Source organism: Phocoena phocoena, chromosome 1, assembly GCF_963924675.1.
Source record: "Phocoena phocoena chromosome 1, mPhoPho1.1, whole genome shotgun sequence".
Taxonomy (NCBI): domain Eukaryota; kingdom Metazoa; phylum Chordata; class Mammalia; order Artiodactyla; family Phocoenidae; genus Phocoena; species Phocoena phocoena.
Window position 1 is genome coordinate 113,922,198 of NC_089219.1, and position 18,731 is coordinate 113,940,928.

At 54.8% G+C, this 18,731-nt stretch overlaps 1 protein-coding gene across 1 annotated transcript; it reads right to left on the reverse strand.

Annotated features, from left to right (window-relative positions):
• Nucleotides 1-580: 580 nt before the first annotated feature.
• On the reverse strand, nucleotides 581-5,716 carry CRABP2 (cellular retinoic acid binding protein 2). The gene is made up of 4 exons (XM_065882352.1): nucleotides 5,508-5,716; nucleotides 1,849-2,027; nucleotides 1,518-1,634; nucleotides 581-1,060 (listed from the first exon to the last, which is right to left on the reverse strand). Exons 1-4 carry the CDS (start codon nucleotides 5,575-5,577, stop codon nucleotides 1,010-1,012), a joined length of 417 nt encoding a protein of 138 aa, XP_065738424.1. The 5' UTR covers nucleotides 5,578-5,716; the 3' UTR covers nucleotides 581-1,009.
• Nucleotides 5,717-18,731: the final 13,015 nt, after the last annotated feature.

Sequence of the window (18,731 nt, forward strand, 5' to 3'; positions counted from 1 at the left end):
CTGAGTGTGGAGGCTCAGTGAGGTGAGTGGGAGGAGGACCCAAGGGGCCTGGAAGACCCAGGAGACAGGGCAGATGGGGCAGAGTGAGGGATCTCAAGGCAGAGATGGGTTTGTCTCAGACACAGAGGATACCTGGGTAAGAGCAAGGCCAGCCCGTGGGCGGTGATGAGCTCGTCTGGAACCAGGTGGGAAGCCAAGGCCAGGCCCAGGGTTGCCCACAGATTGGGGTTGGAGGAGACAGAAGGAACAATTGGAGGAGGAGGAAGCTGTGTCACCATCATGGGAGAAGGTGGGAATCAGTTCCCCAGCGTGCCAGCTCAGAGTCAGGGGGGCCCTGGTGGCCTTGGAAGCCAGAGCAGGAGACAAAGGAGGCTGGAGGAGGGGAAGTGAAGGTGATGCTCATGGATTCAGCAGCAAATGAGGGGGTGGTGATGAGAAAGGTGAAGGGAAGGTGGTTCCCTCCCAGGTGTGTAAGTCGCACCGGTGCTGCTGAAACATCGACTCGCTCACACTGCAATTTAGAGGCAAAGTTGAACTCAGGTGACTTACCCAACCCCTTCCCAATGAGCCAGAGACAGGTTTTATTTTCTAAAACATTTTAATAAAATTAACCAATAAATATTCTACACTGTATGGGCTACAGGGACAAAGAGTGGAAGACAGAGGGCCGGTCTTCCCAGTCGGGCCCTCAGGTCCCCTTGCAGAAAAAGAGAGAGACGGTGCTCTGGGCTGGTTGGGGCTGGGACTGCTGACTTGGGATGGGGGGAGTGATTCTGGAACGGGTGATCTGGGGTCCTGCCATCCATCCCACTTTGTTGGTGTATGGGAGGAAAGGGGGGGCCAAAAAAAGCAGAGCCCCTGCAGGAGACATCCTAGCACCCCCAGAAGTGACTGGGGTGAGGGGAGAGCTAGCCTAGAAGGAAGGAATGGGGGAGGGGCAGCCCATGAGGCAGTGAAGCAGGGAGCATGGGCTGGTGGCAGGCTCTGGCGGCTCTTGGGCCACAGCCACTCACTCTCGGACATAGACCCTGGTGCACACGATGTCGTCCGCCGTCATGGTCTGAAAGGGGAGAAGTCATTGTTAGCCTGGGTCCTGTGCTTGGTTGCAGGAGGGTTGAGCGGAGGTACTCTGCTTGACCTCCAGGTCCAAACCTACTTCTCGGCTCAGGACTGACAGGTAAGAGCTGGTCACAAAATGCCTGGGCATCACGGGATGGAGGACAATACAGCCCCAGGGGTCCATCCTAAGTCTTTCTCCCCAAGCCAGGAAGATCCCCACGGAGAACTGTTGGGACCTCTCAGCGCATGTCCTTTGTTCCAAATGGAAGGGACACCCTTTTACGTTTGCACAAGGACACTGTATGGGACAGGGACAGCCTAGTCCTGCCCCAGCAGCCTCATAGGAGATGGGGAGACCAGCCACAGTTGTTCTTAAATCTCCTGCACCCTGGAATGTCCCGGAAAATCTCTGACGGTAGCACTGGGCTTGCTCTGCGCTGAGAGGAGGCAGGCCTTACCAGGATCAGCTCTCCGTCATTTGTCAGTTCTCTGGTCCAGGAGGTCTTGGGACCCTCTCCCTTCAAAAGCCTCTGCTCGCAGACCATTTTGTTCTCACTCTCCCATTTTACCAGGCTCTGCATGAGAGGGTGGTCAAGTGAGGTGGGCCCACAGCAGGGACAATGCTGTGAGAGGTATAGGGGATGCACCCCCTTTCTACCCACCACCACTATCTAGGGACTTTCTCCATTGGAACTGGAGGAAAGACTCCAGGAAAAGACTGGAAAATGTCATGTTGAGAGGCAGGGCAATAGATGCCATGAGCCTGAGGGACCCCGTCCCGGCACGCACCTTACAGGGTCTCCCGTCCACAGTCTGCTCCTCAAACTCTTCTCCAATATTGAAGTTGATCTCTGTGGTACGCACGGTGGTAGAGGTTTTGATGTAGAAAGTGTCTCCCTCCTGTTTGATCTCCACTGCTGGCTTGGATGCTGCAGCCACAGCGATCTTCCTCAGCATCACGTTCACCCCTGGAGGGAGAGGAGAGGCTCGACTCTTATGGGTGCTCCAGGCGCCTGGCTCACACTCTCCCCAGGGACAGCAGGAGCAGGCTGAACTGTGAGCGGCTGGGAAGAGGGGCAAGCTGCCTGGGTGTCCAAGAAAGCACCTTGAAGGAAGGGCTGGTGGTACAGCCCTGATGGCTGGTGGGTTCAGGGAGGAGGGACAGAGAGGCAGTGCCCCGCCCTTGGGGGTTCTGCTTCTAGCTACGGCCCCACCTGGATGAGTCAGCAGCCCTGGATCGGGATCCCCAAGTCTCAGCTCTTCACTCGGTTCTTGGGGGCAGCTTCCCCCTATTCCTCTCATCCTGCGACAGCTCACCTTGGCTCAATTCACCTCACTTTTGGTCCTTTGTCCATCCTGCTGGAGACCATCTGCTGGGGTGGGCTCATCAGAGTCACTCCGTCTGCACCCCCGCCCACGTGCAGGGCAGGCCTTCCCCAGCCAGGCCTCACTACTCACGTCCTGGAGTAGGGGCCACTTCCCTCTCTGCCCACTCACCTCCCCTGTCTTGTGGCCTTTATTTGCTGAGCCTCTGTCCCTCCCCAGGATGAGAAGGAGCAGGGATTCTCAGCAGGGGAAGAGGTGGGACAGCTGTTTCCCCCTACAGAATGGTCAGCAGCCTGGGGACACCACCGGCTGTGAAATAAGTAAGATCCATTAGGCCATGATTTCCACCTGGCTCACCCTCCCTTGCAGGCTGGGTGACCCTGGGCAAATGGCTTAACCTCTCTGAGCCTTAGATTCCACAACTGTAAAATGGAGACAGTAACTTCTTCAAGAGCCTATCACATGGGATGATGTATGTTTAGGCCCTAGCACAAGCAGTGCCAGGCACATCTATATGTTTTCAGGAAACAATAGCTACTCTTATTGTTATTGTTATTTTCACTGATAAAAGGAAGGCAAAGAAAAAGCCAGAGCTGGGGCTCAGACAAAGTTCCCTGCATCGGATTCCTGCCCACCTGCCCTCCTGGAACAGAAAGGGACACTCCCCTCCCCTCCCCTGATGTGGGCCCAACTCCAGGAACACCCACCCCACTTCAGGGGTCAGGTCTTCTCATTCAGCCTCTGTGGATTCAGAGTCCCTGTGCCTGTCCCCCTATCCTTTCCCAGATTGGAGCCCTTCTCTCTATTCCCTAGTTATTTAAAAGGAGTGGAGGAGCCGGAGAGAGCAGCCCTCTGGCAGGAAGTCAAGCAGGCAGGGAGGCACCTCTAGTCAGGGCCCAGGTCCAAGCTCTACACCCTTCACCTGGCCTGGCCTCCTGCCCTGAACTGGAGCAGAACGCTTCAGGGAAGCAACGGGTGTGATGAGGGGCCAAGCTGGGCTGGGCCAGGCAAGTGGGATTCCCTATCTCCCAATGCGGTCCAGACCCCCTGGCCCTCCTCCAGACCTGGGTCCCTAGAGAAACAAATCCCCTTTCCCCTCGGCACCAGAGCAGACCCACTCTATTCCAGACAGAAGGGAGTGGGAGGAAGCCCTCTCCCTCAGGAGCCCCAGGAGCCTACTTCTTGGCTGCCAATCTCTTGTGTCCAGGGAGAAATGACTGAGGTTCCCAGGACTAATTGACTTGGTAAAAGAGACATATCCCACTCCACCTCCTTGGACAAAAAGACTAGTTCACTCTCTGGTGCTACCTGGGAAGTCCATCCTGTTATCCATCTTTCCCGTTATAGGAACAGGAGCTGCTAGCTATGTGTCGTAACCATCATACTGGATGGGACGGGTATCCCCCAAATACCTGAGCATCCCTCCCCAGGAGAGAGACTCTTGCATAGGACAAAGAGGGGTGAGAAGGGACTGAGATTCCTGCGGAAGCAAGGCTAGGTCCAGAGGAGACACCCCTCCAGCCAGCTTCTGGTACCTGTGGTGCTGGGGCCAGGCTCAGCCAACGTTGGCTGATTCAGGACTGTGTTTGTCTAACGGGTCTGTTTTCAATCTGCCCCACAGCAAGCCCTGAGGAGGGCACGTGGCTCTGAGAGACCCCGCAGGGAGGACAAACAGACTGAAGACAGACAGACAACAGGGCTGGGTTTGGGATCTTATCCTCCAGCTGGGGCCTGGGGGTGTGCCAGGCCACTGCCTCCTCCACTGGGGAGAGGGGCCAGAATCCAGAGAAGTTGGGGGATGGAATGGCATCTAGGCTTTCTGAAGGGAAAATTGTTATCCTTTGGCAGGATCTTGGTGGCACGCGGGATCTTGGTTGCAGCATGAGGCATGCATGCGGGATCTAGTTCTCCGACCAGGGATCAAACCCAGGCCCCCTGCACTGGAAGTGTGGGGTCCCCATTGGACCACCAGGGAAGTCCTGGATCTTTAATTTCAACAAGGGTAGGGCAAGAAAGGCTGACATGATTACAAGAAATACTGTGGTCAGACTGCAAGCAGAACTAATGGTAAGGAAGGATGGAAATCCCTGCTTTCCTCACTGCATTCCAGCCCCTTCCTAGTTCCTGGCTCATTTCTACAGCCCCCGGCCCCACACAGGGTGCCCTCTGCTCATTCCAGCTGGGGTCTCTCTGTTCAGTTCAGAAATTGATGGCTCCAGGGTTTCCAGGTGGCTTCCCAGTGGCTGGGTCCTTGACTAACCTCCATCTCTTTGCAGAGCCCTCTCCCCAGCCGGCCCAGGCTTTCCCCACCCCTCCTCCCCAGACACCAGAGGGCACACTGGAGTTGGGAAGGGCAGTCTGGGTAGATTCAACTTCCTCCACCTTTAACCAACAGACCTAGCTGGGCTGCAGCCCGTCTCCAGGGAGGCAGGGAGAAGAGAATTCGGATTTTCTCAAAGGGAGGGGATGGCTGGGGTTTCACACGAAGCCATTTGTTGAAATCTAAGAAAGTGATAATTATCCAGAGCGAGTTTAGGATTCTGGAGCTGCTCGCTGTAGGAAAATATTTGTCTCACAGATGGAGGGTGGGGGGAACAGAGTGGAAAAGTTCTGAAACGGGAAGAAAGGGGTATCTGGGGGCCCTGCGGTGACGGATCACCTGGTGGGTGGAGCCCCGCACTGAGAGATCTGGAATCTGCCCGGGGATTGGGTTACCTGCGGGGGGCAAGGGGAAGGAGGCAGGAATGCCTGGGGTGGGGGTGGGAGGCTCGGCTGGGTAGGGACCCAGGCTCCCAGCCTGGATGCAGGGTTTGCAGCTTCCGAACTGCGGAGAACCCCACTGCCTCACCCCAGGGAATACCGACCTCATGCTTCTGGTTTCTACTTGATTCAGAGGCTGAGTCGCCGCAGGAGTTGGCGTCTGTGGGCGCCCCGCCAGAGGAAGAAGGATTTAGGTGTTCGGGCTCAGCGCCCCGGGACCCAGGCGTCTGACCCCTATTCTTGGGAATGCAGGCGCCCAGCTTCCCACGCCCTGATTCCAACTTCCCTTTCTTTCTCGTACCCACCTCCGAGGCCTCGGCAGAGCCCCCTCTCCTCTCCCGGGCGCTCAAAAATCTCCTTACCCAGAACTTTGAGCAAATCCTCAAAGTTCTCCGATCGGATGATCTTCCAGTTGCCAGAGAAGTTGGGCATGGTGGCGGTGCTAGTGGCGGTCCCCTTAGATCCTTCGGCTGGAGCACTGGACGCTGAGTCCTTTAGTCGAAAGAGATGTCTCCGCCGCCTTCGCCGGATGGTAAGACTCTGGAACCAGGACTCGTCCGAGGACAACCCTAAAGCCGGCCTGGGCTCTCGCGCGGGCAGCTTTTATACCCTTTGTGGACCCGCCCTTGCCCAAGAATGAGGTGGTCCCGCCTCCCGCTCCGCCCCCCCATCCACCCCACCTGGGGGGCCTTGAGCCCCGGCCCTGCATTACCACCCCACCCCCACTCCCACCCCATCCTCTGGATCTAGCCCAGTGGGCGGGTCCAGAATTCGCTGAGAGGGCCTGAGATTGCTGGCTCCCGCGCCAGTGGGTGGATGAGGAGGCGGACGGAGGGCTATAGTCCTCGGACTGGTCTCTCAACCGAGAGGAGAGGGCGCTAGGCCCGGGGCACAGATGCTGGCCTCTCATGCCCTGCAGTCCGAGGCACAGGGTCGCACCTCGCTTGTTCCCCATCCCTGCCCAACTTGACACGGTGCGCTCGACTCCTTGGCGCCGGACACCCGGCGACACCACCGGCGGGTGAACCCCTGCTTGCAAGCCAGAGCTGGGGAAGAGAATGGGCGGCCAAGCTCCGGCTCCACTGAAGCTTGAGTTGGATCCAGTGTGACCGCTCCGAACTCGAGACCGGCTGGGGAGCCCTGGGGTTTAGGGGCCAGGCACCTAAGTGAGGCAACGGCGCCCCCTACTGGAACAACTCGAAGAGGCTGGGAGGGGGCTTCACCCCCTACCCACCACCCTCGACTCCCCACCCGGTATCGGGCTCCAGTAGCGCCTGCGGACGCTGGAAGTTTAAGCAAAGAGACTCATTCTTCTTAAAGCGTTGGGCGGGCATCGAAGGGTTAAACAAGAGCCTGGAGCGCCAGGCTGGGGAGGGCAGAGGTCACAGCCAATCACTTGACACGAGCTCTTTTTTACGGCGCTTTCTCTGTCACTCGGCTCCCCAGACCCCCGAGGGAATCGCAGTAGGCGGCAGGGAGGGGAGGCGGGGACTGAGGCGCGGAGCCCTCGGCGCGCCGCGCTGCCACCTAGGTTGGGGGGAGTCTGGGTGCCCCGGGGAAGGGGCGGAGCGGGGTCTCAGGTGTCACCATTCTGAGCCGTAAAACTGGCGGAAGGAGAGGCCGCCCCGCCGCGAGCAGCTTTGAAGTGGGAGATCAAAGGAAGGGGGTAGGGAACGGCTCCCCGCGGAGACCCAAGTGGGAGTGAGCGAGACCCCGGGGGAGAGGGCCAGGAGACAGAGAAACAAATGGAAGTCAGGCAGGGAACCTCGGAGACAGGCCGGGAGACTCGAGACCGCCGACCGCAGAGGATGCGGTACCCTGAGCGGGCGGAACCCGGGGGCCTGTCTAGCGCTGAGGGACACTGCAGCCCAGCTGCCCTCGGCGAATCCGTGCACGTGGCCCCGATGCCCGTACCGCACCCCACCCCCGCCACCCTGCCGGAGCTGTCCTCCCAGCTTCTTCCGAGACGGTGAAGAAAAGCCCCTCATCTGGTCCCAGCCCTGGGTTCCTGCCCTGGCCCCTCCCTGCCAGCGTGGCCATGGGTGGAGCAGAGGACAGGCTCTCCGAGATTCTAAGCCCTTTCACTTAGAGCCCGGGAACGGTCTAAGGAGGTAGGGGCCTTAGTTGGAGAGGAGCCCGGAGGAGGAGAGCCAAGGGAGAGGGGCTGGAGGATTTACCAAAGACACACTGGAGGTCGAGACTCTGTGCTGTAAAGAGGAAAATCTCTGAATTACGGGTGTGTAGGAAAAAAATAATGCAACTAGGGTGACTCTGGAGCAGGAGGGATGGAGATTAGACTGTAGAAAGGACTTCTTGACAGGGTCCCACCCTGCAATAACCAATAAAATGTCAATTCTGAAGAAGGGAGTTGGATGCTCCAGGTTTTAGGGTTCCAGGTTTGGTGTGGGAGAGTTTATTTGGGGGTACGGGTGGCCTGGTCTTCTGGAAGTGAGGGGGCAGCAGGTCGAAGGGCTCTCGGAGGATGGACAGACAAAAGCAGAGGTGGTGGAGGGAAGGGGGTGGTCCCTGGGGGGTGCTTAGGGCCTGGGGTTAAGGCACAGCCTGTGCTCCTCCCCCATCCACCCGGCTCCAGCAACGCTGTAGGTAAAGGGAGGGGGATTAGGTTCTGACAGTGAAATCAGGCTCCCAGCCAAAGGGATGAGGAGAGGCTGGGGGAGGGAACATGGCGGAAAGCAGACTCCTGCTTTCTCTCCTTCCCCCTCACTGCCCCCTACCTCTTCCACCCAGGTCCCATGTCCATCTCCACTCCAGCCCTCTTGAGACCCCAGCCAGAATAGTCCAGTCTCCTCCTCAATATGCATCCCTCCTGCTGCAAAAGAGAAGGGCCAGTGGTGGCCCTCTCCCCCACAAGCCTTGTGAGAAGGATGTAGAAACCTCGCTCAAAAGATGGTCAACCAGAATGAGGGAGCCTAGACCTGCAGGAGCACAGAGGAGGGATGTGGTCTGGCTGAGGAAACTGGAGAGGCTGGAGGTGGGGGCTCCCTGGGGTGGAGGAAGGAGGCCTGGGCCCACTCCCCTCCCTTCACTTCCTCACTCCCCCCACTGGCCAGGCAGCCAGAATTTCCAAAAAGACAGAAGTAAGACAAAAGAAAGTCGGGCTGGGAGGGGAATTTTTTCCAGATGTGCTTGTGGTTTGGCAACTCTGGGCCTGAGTTTCAGCCCCCGCACCCCAACCCTGGCTGAGGGAGGTGGGCAGAGGGTCCAGAGCATGGTGCCGGGCAGCTAGGCTGGATGTCTCAGCGTCCAGCAGCCCTGTTACCCCACAGAAGCATGGAGGCTCATGTGTAAGGGGTGCTTAGGGGAGATTCAGGGGAAGGGGGTTGGGGGACTGGGGTTGGGAGCAGTGGGATGAGAGGGCTGGGGGTACCGGGAAAGGGGGCTAACAGAGGAGGCTGGGGGAGCCTAGGGGCAAGGGGCAGGGACTAGGGCCCTGGAACAAGGCGATGGGGAGGAGTTTAGCCAGCATCAGTCATTCAGTCACAACTGGCCTTAATTTCCCGCTGGGATCCATAAGGAGAAGGAATTTCCTAGTGGCGCTGGCCTTTTAATTATGACCAAATCTGCTGCAGATATCCTGGGGCAACGCGTTCCCCTTTCTAGGAGCCTTGGTCATACTCCTCTTGGGGTTCTCCCTAGGAATTTGGAGACTCAGGTGGGGGAGGGTGCTTAATTGGTGAGAAAAGCTGGGGGAGCAGAGGCAGGATGGGGGTGGGGTGGGGAGGAAACCAACCGGCTTGAGAGAGTTAGGAAAGAAACACTCTGGGGATTTGTTCCCGTTGCAGTGTGGCTATGAGGAAAGTGGCTGGTTTTGCACAAGGAATGGAGATGGGCAGGCTCTGAATGGCTGCAAGAGTGTGGGTGTGAGTAGATGTAGATGCGGGCACGATTGAGGGGTCTGGGGGCTTGGGAAGAGGAGGCTCCCCCACTCCTCTCCATCATTCCCTTGAAGCTGAGTGGGGGAGGAGCGATGGGAAGAGTGGGAGTGTCATGAACCCCTCACCCTCACCCCCAACCGGGACCAAGGAGATTCTCTGGCCAAAGCCAGCACTTGTAGAAGGGCCTCACCCTGACCAGTGTTATTGCATCTGCTGGATCACAGAGTTTGTTGGCTGGGAGTCATGTAGAAATTAAACCCAGGTGGGGCTGGACACCTGGGTCTCTGCCACTCAGGGTAGGGGCAGCAAATAAAGCAGGACTTCTATAGAGGGTGGGGAAGTCGGAAAGTAGAAGAGGGGAGTTGGGAGTGCCTGGGGCAGGACAGCTGTGTCTCCTGGCCTTCCTGAGCCCTCAGGATTCCACTCAGCACCAAGCGTAGACTTAAGCATCCTGCCTCCTAGTCTGCTCTGATCCTCGGTACCGAAGGGGATGTTCCATTCGTGTGTCTCCCTGGGTTTAGGGACCAGCCCTTTTCAAATCTGGTAAGGCCGGCTCTGATTCTCCCCAAATGAAATTGCCATTGCAACAGGATGGATGGCAGTTAGACCAAAAAAGAGCTTCCAGCAAGCTACAGTGCAAGCTGGGAGGCAGAGAACTAGAAAGGAGGCGACTCATTTCCCAGGAACATCTGGGCACATGGGAGAGACCCTGTGAACTAAGGAAGACGTGAGCAGAGAATCCGAGTGACCGGGGGAAGGGGCAGCTGGACTCAGAGGTAGGGGATGACAAGTGGCCTCTGGGGTCAGCCCCAGGGCCCTGCAAAGAGGGAGGTAAGTATGGCCCAGTAGGGTCAGAGCCACGGGGTGTGAGGAGGGGACTGACTGTAATAGGAGGGATTACAGTTAGACAAGGGGAGGATCTGCACCGCACCCAGGCAGCCAGGCGGCTCCTCTGTTGTTTTTGGCTCTGCTACCTGGTTCCCAGCTCCTCCCGCCAACGCTTTCCTCAGGGCTGGGCCGGGCACACTGAGCCGCGGGCGGGCTGAGCAAGGGAGGGGAGAAGGAGGAGGTGGGGATGCACTGGCTGAAGACAGCGTTCGGATTGAATCTCTTTTGCCTGAGAGAGGCCCCTGGCTCTGCTCGCCTTTTCAGGGGGCAGGCGCAGCGATGTGGGCAGTCACTGAAGAGCCTGGAGACCCCCTGCACAAGGCCTGGCCACCACTGCACGGATTCTATTCCTTGACCTGGGCTCTTTGTTTCTCTGTGCCTCTACCGTGGCTCTACCACCTAGACTTTGCTTCTTGCCAGTCTGGCATGGGAGGTCATCCCTTTCTCCACGTAGGCCCCTGCTCAGTTTTCTCTCCTACTGCAGTGAAAGGTACCAAATCCGACTCCCCTTCCTCTGGAGCCTCCATGCTTCTCAGAGAACCTCCAGGCTGAGGTGGGGATTCAGTGTGGCCGGGACTGTTGGTGGCAGTTGCCAACATCTGAAGCTGGATGGGCCTGGACCTGACTCTGGCCAGCTGTGGCCCCTCCCCCCCTCCTGAAGGAATCCCCCCAGGGCAGCACTGCTGGATGAAGAAGTCAGTCAGCACCGAGACCTGCAGTTAAACTCCTTTTAGCTTTTATGATGCAGTGACTAGGGCCAGACCCCTCTGCCATTTCCACTCTCTGCCCTGCACTGGCCCCTTAACCCCTGGCAGCCCAAGGCAGGAGGGAGAAGGCTGTAGCTATGACAGGTTTGGCAGGCTGGACACCTGGGTTTGCATGGCACCTGGGGACAGTGGCTAACCCTGGAAAAGATGAATAGCCTGCAGTCTAGCCCCAAACTGGTTCTGGGGAGCCCGAGCCATCTCCCAGATGCCTCCTCTCCCACTCTCTGAGGATGGCAAATGGAAGAAGAGCCAGGTGTCTAAAGAACCCCCCTCTCCATTGAGATGGTCTGGAGTTTCTGGAGGAAGAAAGAAATCGGCAAGGCTGCAGATTGGATGGGTGCTATATCCCTCCTCTGGCCTGAACTGCAGAAGGTGGGCACTGGGCCAGATAATCAGACTCTGGGATTGAAGAGGAAAGAGGCAGGAGGGAGGCGAGAAGGGCGAGGTCCCAGAGGAGAAACTGAGGGGGCCCCAGGTCTGAGCTTTGAGGTTCTGGATGGAGACAGAAAGAGGGTGTTGGACTCACTGTCCCTGGCGGGGGTGGGGGCGGTGGGCAGGGTAAGGGGGCTGATGGGTCAGACTCAGGAACGTCGGCCAGCTTGGGGAGAACACCACTTCAAAGCTCTTTAGCTCTCACATTCCCCTCCTGTCTCTAGCCCCCAAATGCAGCTACTGTCTTTAGGTAAGACCTAGTAGCTTGGGACTTCCCTGGTGGCCCAGTGGTTAAGAATCTTCCTGCCAATTCAGGGGACATGGGTTCGAGCCCTGGTCCCGGAAGATCCCACATGCTGCGGAGCAACTAAGCCTGTGCACCACAACTGCCGAGCCCGCGCGCTTAGAGCCTGTGCTCCGCAACGAGAAGCCACCGCAATGAGAAGCCCGTGCACCGCGACGAAGGGTAGCCCCCGCTCTTCGCAACTAGAGAAAGCCGGCATGCAGCAACGAAGACCCAACACAGCCAAAAATAAATTAAAAAAAAAAAAAAAAAAAGACCTAGTAGCTTGGCCCCCAGCCTGGCTCCTAGGGGCCTATGGAAACCAGCTGTGCTAATGGCTCCAGGAAGGAGGCTGAAGCCCCAAGAGTCGGGTAATAAGGGCCAGCTTCCCCAACACCAGGGCCCTTCCTGCTGCAGACCAGGCCCGGGCCAGTGGGCCAGACTCCCTGGAGATAGAATCAGAGGTGCAGGGGGATTAGAGCAGAGTAAGGGAGGGCCCCAGGAGCCCAGATTCCTGGTCCCTGCCCCCATCCTCCCATTTTGAGCAGGCAGGGAATTAAGAAGGGATACAAGAGTTCAGAGTCTGGCCCCTTTGCCAGGCTAGGGCCTTGTCCTTCCAGTGACCCTGCCATTCCACCCCTCCTTATAGCAGGGCTGGAGACATGGGAGGGTGGGGGAGGCCCCAGACTGACCTAGCCCTAATGGCTTTCCCTGGGCAGCATGAACAAAATGGGAAAAAGATGTGTGAAATGGGAAGCTCTGATTTCCTTTCCCCTGTAGGCTCCAGCTCTGGAAAATGTTAGCTGTCAAAGAGAGACTGTACAGTCTCCCTGCCTCCCCCCAACCCAGTACCCCTTACCCCATCCCATCCACCAGGGCCCCCCAGCCTGCCTGGATTCCCAAAGGGCACTGGGCTAGTGTCTGTGAATTTCAGCTCGCCAGGCTGATGACACACTGTTGTGACAACCACCCCCCCCCACGCCTGCATCTTCTCCACCAACCTGGGAAAGACATCCAAGCGGGAGCTTTGGCACTTGGGATACTCAGGGACACGCCCCTGGGGGATCAAAGGAGCCAGCAGCTCCTGGATTTCACAGCTGCCAACCTCTCGCCACGGTCTCACGCCTCCTAAATCCCAGTGCCCTAGGACTGTCAGCCACACATTTCCAGGTCTCCAGATGATCTGGACTTTTGGTTAGTCTTCCCACCGAGCTTGCAGTAGCTGGCCTAGAGAGGGAGCCATCCTGCGTCAAGGACACACAGTGTGTGCCTTTCTCCCTGCTTGGGGGCAGTGTGGTCTCATTGGGCCAAGTCTCCTCTGATGAGCTCCCTGACCCACGGGTGCTAGGTTCCTAGGAGCCCCAGGGAATTGATTCCAAAGCTGGGAGGAGGCAGTTCTTGCCTTGGAGTGGAGAGTGGGCATGGGGGTGGGTTCTAACCTAGCAGAAAGGCAACAGATCACTCTGCCCTTTCCCCAGCCTGGGGCCCCTTTGATCTGACCCCAGATCCACCCTCCCACCCTTCAGGAAAGCTTCCCAGACCTACTCTGCCAGCTCAGCCCGGCGTCCAAGCCCCAGCCTTAGGTCTCCGGCTGTCAGGCTATATTATCTGCCTCTGCCTCCCTGTTGGTCCTGGGTGTGGGCTCCATCTCCCTCCCCAGCTCCCAGGGCGGGGGCAGTCTGCCTTCTTCCTCCTTTGGTTATGGTTTGGATCCGTCTCATGGAATCTTTCCAAGAAGCAACCGAGCAGGATTCCACAAGGTAGAAGGGAGCGAAGAACCTGCCCCTTGGGGAAGCTGCCTCTGGTCTAGGGATGCCAGACAATTTAGGTTCCTGGTGCTGCATTGGGACAGGGGGGTCAGGGTCACAGGCACAGGGCCCAATCCTCAGTGCCCAGGTCTGGGCAAGGAGTGGCTCTGACTCTGAACCCACCACCGTGCAACAGCTTTCCATGTACTGTCTTGGGTCTGTTTGATTCCAAAGCTTTGCTCTTAAACACTTCAGAGTGGAATTCAGTTGAGCCTGGAGGAAGATTAAGATGTACTAGTCTTTCCATGGCAAATTCTTAAAAATACCTTCTCTCTCTGCCTCTTCCCTCCACCCCCATCTCTCTCAAAACCCTATGCATTATATATACTCTTTCAAAGAAAGCACAGAGTTGATGGTATCCCTAAATAAGGCTAGAAGCCTTACATATTGAAGAAAGAAACAAACAAAACCAGCAAGTCAGCACAGTTAAGCGGTGGGAGGGCAGAGAGGAGATTGGAGCAAAGACCTGTGCAGCAGTTCCCACAGGCCAGGGGCTGGGGTGGAAGGGACTCACCAGGACCCCTCCCCTAGCAGTGCCACTAGATGTTACTTACCCATTTAGTCACTGCGCGAAAGAGACAGTGCAACCCTGACTGTCTGCTCAGAGTCTGCAGCAAATCTCCACCCCTGACCATCCTTGGGTCCCCAACTTCTGAGGGTTGCATGTACTTCCTGAGCTCTCTTTTGTGGGCTAGTGTATACAGGAGCTTGGGTGAGAGTTGAAAAGCCAAAGATGTCGGTCTTGGCTTAAACATTTGTTCAGCATCAACCACACCAAAGATCATCCATGTGTATGTAAAATTAGTCTCAAGTGAGGCCACTTACCACATCCACTGCCTCAACTCCTATCATCTCTTGCCTAGATTACAGCAAGAGCCTCCTCTTTGGTTCTCTGTTCCCACTCTCCTCCCTTCACAGCAGTCAGGGGGAGTCCTTTAAATCCTGAGTCAGTTCACACCAGTCTGCTCAAAACCCTGCATTTGTTCCCCATTTTGTGCAGATATTAAGCCCAGCTCCTTACGATGGCCTACAAGGCTCTATATTATCTGCCTGTATCTCGCCCTGCTCACTAACCCCAACTCCTACCCCCTTCCCCTTGGCTTCCCCTGTTCCAGCCATGCCTGCCTCCTTGCTGCTCCCTAAATACACCAAACATTCCTCCTGCCTTTGCACCTCCCTCTTTCTCTGGAATGTTCTTCCCCTAGATATCTACATGACTTGCTCCTTCACTTCTTTCAGGTCTGCTCAAGTGTCACTTCCTCAGCGAGGTCTTCTCTAAACAGCCCATCTAGAATCTTATGTACACATATCTGCCTTATCCCCTTACTTTTCCTCATGTCACTCATCACCCCACTACAAGGGAAGTTCGTGCAGACTTCGCTAGCCTACAACAGTACCTGGCACATGGTCTGTACTCAATAAATATTTCTTGAACAAGTGACTGAAAAGTGAATGACATCAACCAAAATCAATGACTACTAAGGCTGAAAGAAATACCTTTCATTAGTACTCTTGTTCCTGGCTTAATCATTTATTTAACTGTCCTTGATAGATGCATGAAAGAGGTACTCTGACAAAAATCAGGTCTGAAAACGAGAGTGATATAGCCCTGGCGGAGGCCATGACCGCTGCCTGGGAGGCCTCAGAACTCTGCATGCTTCTCCATGATGCCTCAGCCGCCCTCTTAGAAATCCCTGACCCAACTCTTTGAGGCTCACGCCATATGTTTACTGCATCTTCAACTCCTTGTTTGCTGCATCTATCTACCTCAGGTCCCTAAGGATCTAGCTCAGGCTCCCCATCCTCCTGTTTCTAATCCTGCTGCCGGGGAGTTCCCTGGAGGTCCTGTGGTTAGGACTCCACGCTTCCACCGTAGGGGGCACGGGTTTGATCCCTAGTTAGGGAACTAAGATCCCACGTGCCGTGCAGTGCAACCAACAAGAAATCTATCTATCTATAGATATAGGTACAGATATATAGATATATAGATATGTAATCCTACGGCCAGCCACCTGGGGGCTTCCAGCGCTTACTCAACAGGTCAGCCTCTCAGGTCCTTGACTCCATGGACTCCAACAATCTTATCTCCATCTCAGTTCAGACACTCACCTCCAGGACCACACACTGTCCTCCCATTGCGGCCTACGCAGCCGCAAGCATTTAAACTCTCCACTTCTCTGTTTGGGCTGCCGAGTGATGCTAGAAAAAAACTGTGACAAGCAGCTTGCAGTGCTCCTGCAAATTCAGGTTCTGACCTCAATCAGGAACTCTGCCGTTGCTCAGAGGCCATTCCTTGTGTTCTCGGTCGGCTCGCTCTCCCGTCTTCTCAGTGGCTGCTGCAAACCGTCTTTATTCTTCCCAAGCTCCTGTCCCCGACTTCCCCCTCATACTCAGCAGACCACTCTGCCTCCCATTTAATGAGCAATCGAGGTCACCAGGTGCTAATCACTTTATTCCACCATCATCCCACACCATCTCCATCTGCCCTACCCGCTCCTTTTTCCTTTCTGTCCCAGAAGACAAGGGATCCCTATTGCTGGCCAAGGCTAAGCTTGGCATCCCTTCCCCCTACTCTTTCAGGATCCCCTGTAGCTTACTTCACCTGCCCCCTCGTGAGCCACCTTATGCTCTACTGGCTTTGTCCATTGGCATCCTAAGACTTCTCACTCCTACAGCAACCTTCACCTGCTTTTCTTCAGAGCCAAGAAAGAGCAGTCTACACCCACTCATCTCCTTCCTCACCTCCAATTTATTCTCCAGCCCACCTCAGCTGAGCTTCTGCCGCCTTCCCCACCACCACCACAGACATTGCTGAGATGAAGGGCACCAAATCGCTACAAAATAGACCCTTTTCTTTGCTCTCAGCTTACTGGCTCTCCGTGCTGTTAATTCTATCTCCTCCCTCCTGGGGATTCTCCTTAGCTGTCCTCTTACCCAATAGCCCTCTCTCAGACCTCTCTTCTTCCAGCAGCTTATAAGGATGGGTACTTCTTGAGACTTTGATTTTGACCTTCTGTTGCTCTTTATACCTTTTATGTATGAAGGCTTCGTTCCAATCCAAGGCTTCCATCCCACTGCTACACTCTTGTCTCTAAGCCTTAGTTTCCAGCCCCAGATCTCTTTTACTCTGCTAAACTCCAGTCTGGTACATCCAGCTGCTGGCTGGACATCTCCATTTGGGTATCTTCAGGCAGCTCAAAGTCAAGTCAGTCAATACCCAAGTCATCCTCCTCAAAAACCTGCTCTTCTGCCCACCATATTCTCTGTCTTGGTGAACGGCACCACTGTTGTCTATTCACTGTAATTCAGAAATATCAAGGCAACCTTTAATCCTCTTGCCCTGATCTCTAAGTCTTACTGATTCTACCTCCTCAATGATGATCATATGCATCTTCCCACTTCATTAATTCAGGACTCCATCACTGCTCATCAAATTAGTCAAACAGAATAACTCAGCTCCTGGCCCTTCCCCAATCCTGCTTGCATTGGGCTGCCAGCATCGTCTTCCTAAAACCCAGATCTGACCACATCACTCCCCTGCTTTAAATCCTTGCAGGATTTAAATTGAAATTGAAATTAGTTTACTGGTTTCTCTTCTTCAGGTTGCTGTAAGCAACTCGGGGTCACATGCCATTTCTCTGTGCCTAGCACAATGCCTGGCACATAGCAGGTGTTTAATAAACATTTGAGTGGAAGGATTCCAAGCCTCATCGGGTGCTGCCTGAATGTGTTAACAGTGAAGCAGGGCAGTGGTTAAGAGCAGAGGCTTCAGACAGGCAGACTTGGCAGGTCTGAATGCCAGCACCACCGACCTCCAGCTATTTGGCCTGGGGAATATTTCTTCCTTTCTGTCAGCCTCAGTTTCCTCAACTGTTAAATGGGAATGCCTCCACCTACCTTACAGAGACTGGGACAATGTTCCTAAAGGACTCAGCACAGTGCCTGACACAGAGAAGAACTCAATAAATGGTTGCCATTATTATTAATGACAGCAACCATCAGTTAAACGTCAAGGTTAGAAAAGAACCCCAGAATTTTAATGCTAGAACCACTGGGGCTCCAAGAAACAAACTGACTGACCATCACAAATTAGTAAGTGGCGAGATCAAACTTAAAACCTAGTATCAATACAACAATAAAATGCTGTTATGGGCTGTTTTGTGGACTTGCCCTTAACTACAGGGTAAATGAAAGAGCACTGTGAACAATAATACGTAGACTGTAGATGTAGGATATTCATAAATGCACTTGGCATATTGCATACGTGGGAATTGTGTCTCTAAACTTGGACTTGTGCTAATGTGCCTTGGGGTAAGTTCATAATTACAGTGCTGTTCATCTTTCCTATCGTCAGCTGTAACCATCTGTTAAACTAGGAATCAAATGATTCCTTCAGAGCCTTAGCTCCATCAGTGGTTCTTTTTTTTTCTTTTGGCCACACCGTGTGACTTGTGGGATCTTAGTTCTCCAACCAGGGATTGAACCCACGACCTCGACAGTGAGAGTGCAGAGTCCAGTGGTTAACAGGACGGCCAGGGAATTCCCTCAATCAGTGGTTCTTAAGGGTAGAGAGAATGGCAGTGCTATCACCTGAAATTTCAAAATACATCCCCCCTCACCCTTCTGAGAATCACTTTGTTACATGGAATTTTAAGATCAGTAATGTGTTTGGCATGATAACACTTCTCACACTCTTTTCCCTTTATCATTCTCACCTGCAGAAGGGGGTCTTGGCATTAGAAAACATTATTATGCTATGAAAAGAATGCTATTGGAAGAGCATGTGTTTTGTTATACGTATGCTCCAATGTGAAGAGCCTTAATACCCAAGGCAAAACAGGACTTGCTGATTGCTATTTCCATAGTAATCTGCAATGGGGCTTATCTGTCATCAGTTGGATGAAGGCTGGGAACAGAGGGGCAGAGAAAGAGGGGATTAAAATACAGGGATCCCCAGGACTTCCCTGGTGGTGCAGTGGTTAAGAATCTACCTGCGAAAAAAAAAAAAAAAAAAAAAAGAATCTACCTGCGAATGCAGGGGACGTGGGTTCAAGCCCTGGTCCAGGAAGATCCCACATGCCGCGGAGCAACTAAGTCTGTGATCTAGAGCCCACGGGCCACAACTACTGAAGCCTGCACGCCTAGAGCCCGTGCTCCGCAATGAGAAGCCACCCCAATGAGAAGCCCGTGCACCACAATGAAGAGTAGCCCCTGCTTGCAGCAACAAAGACCCAATGCAGCCATAAATAAATAAATAAATATATTAAAAATATAATAATAAAGTACAGGGATCCCCAGGCACCGTGCAGGGTGAGCTGGGCTCTGACCAGGAAGTGTGATAAGAGAAGAGTAAGAAAATGTCTGCAAGGTCCTCTGGTCTCCAGGTTCTTCCTCGTGAGCTAAAGTGAGACTGAGCTCTTCCCAATGCTGGACTGAGGGCACCTGAGTGGGGGGTGAAGTGGAGCATGAAAGCCAGTTGCTACTCACATGGATGGACCTAGAGATAATCACA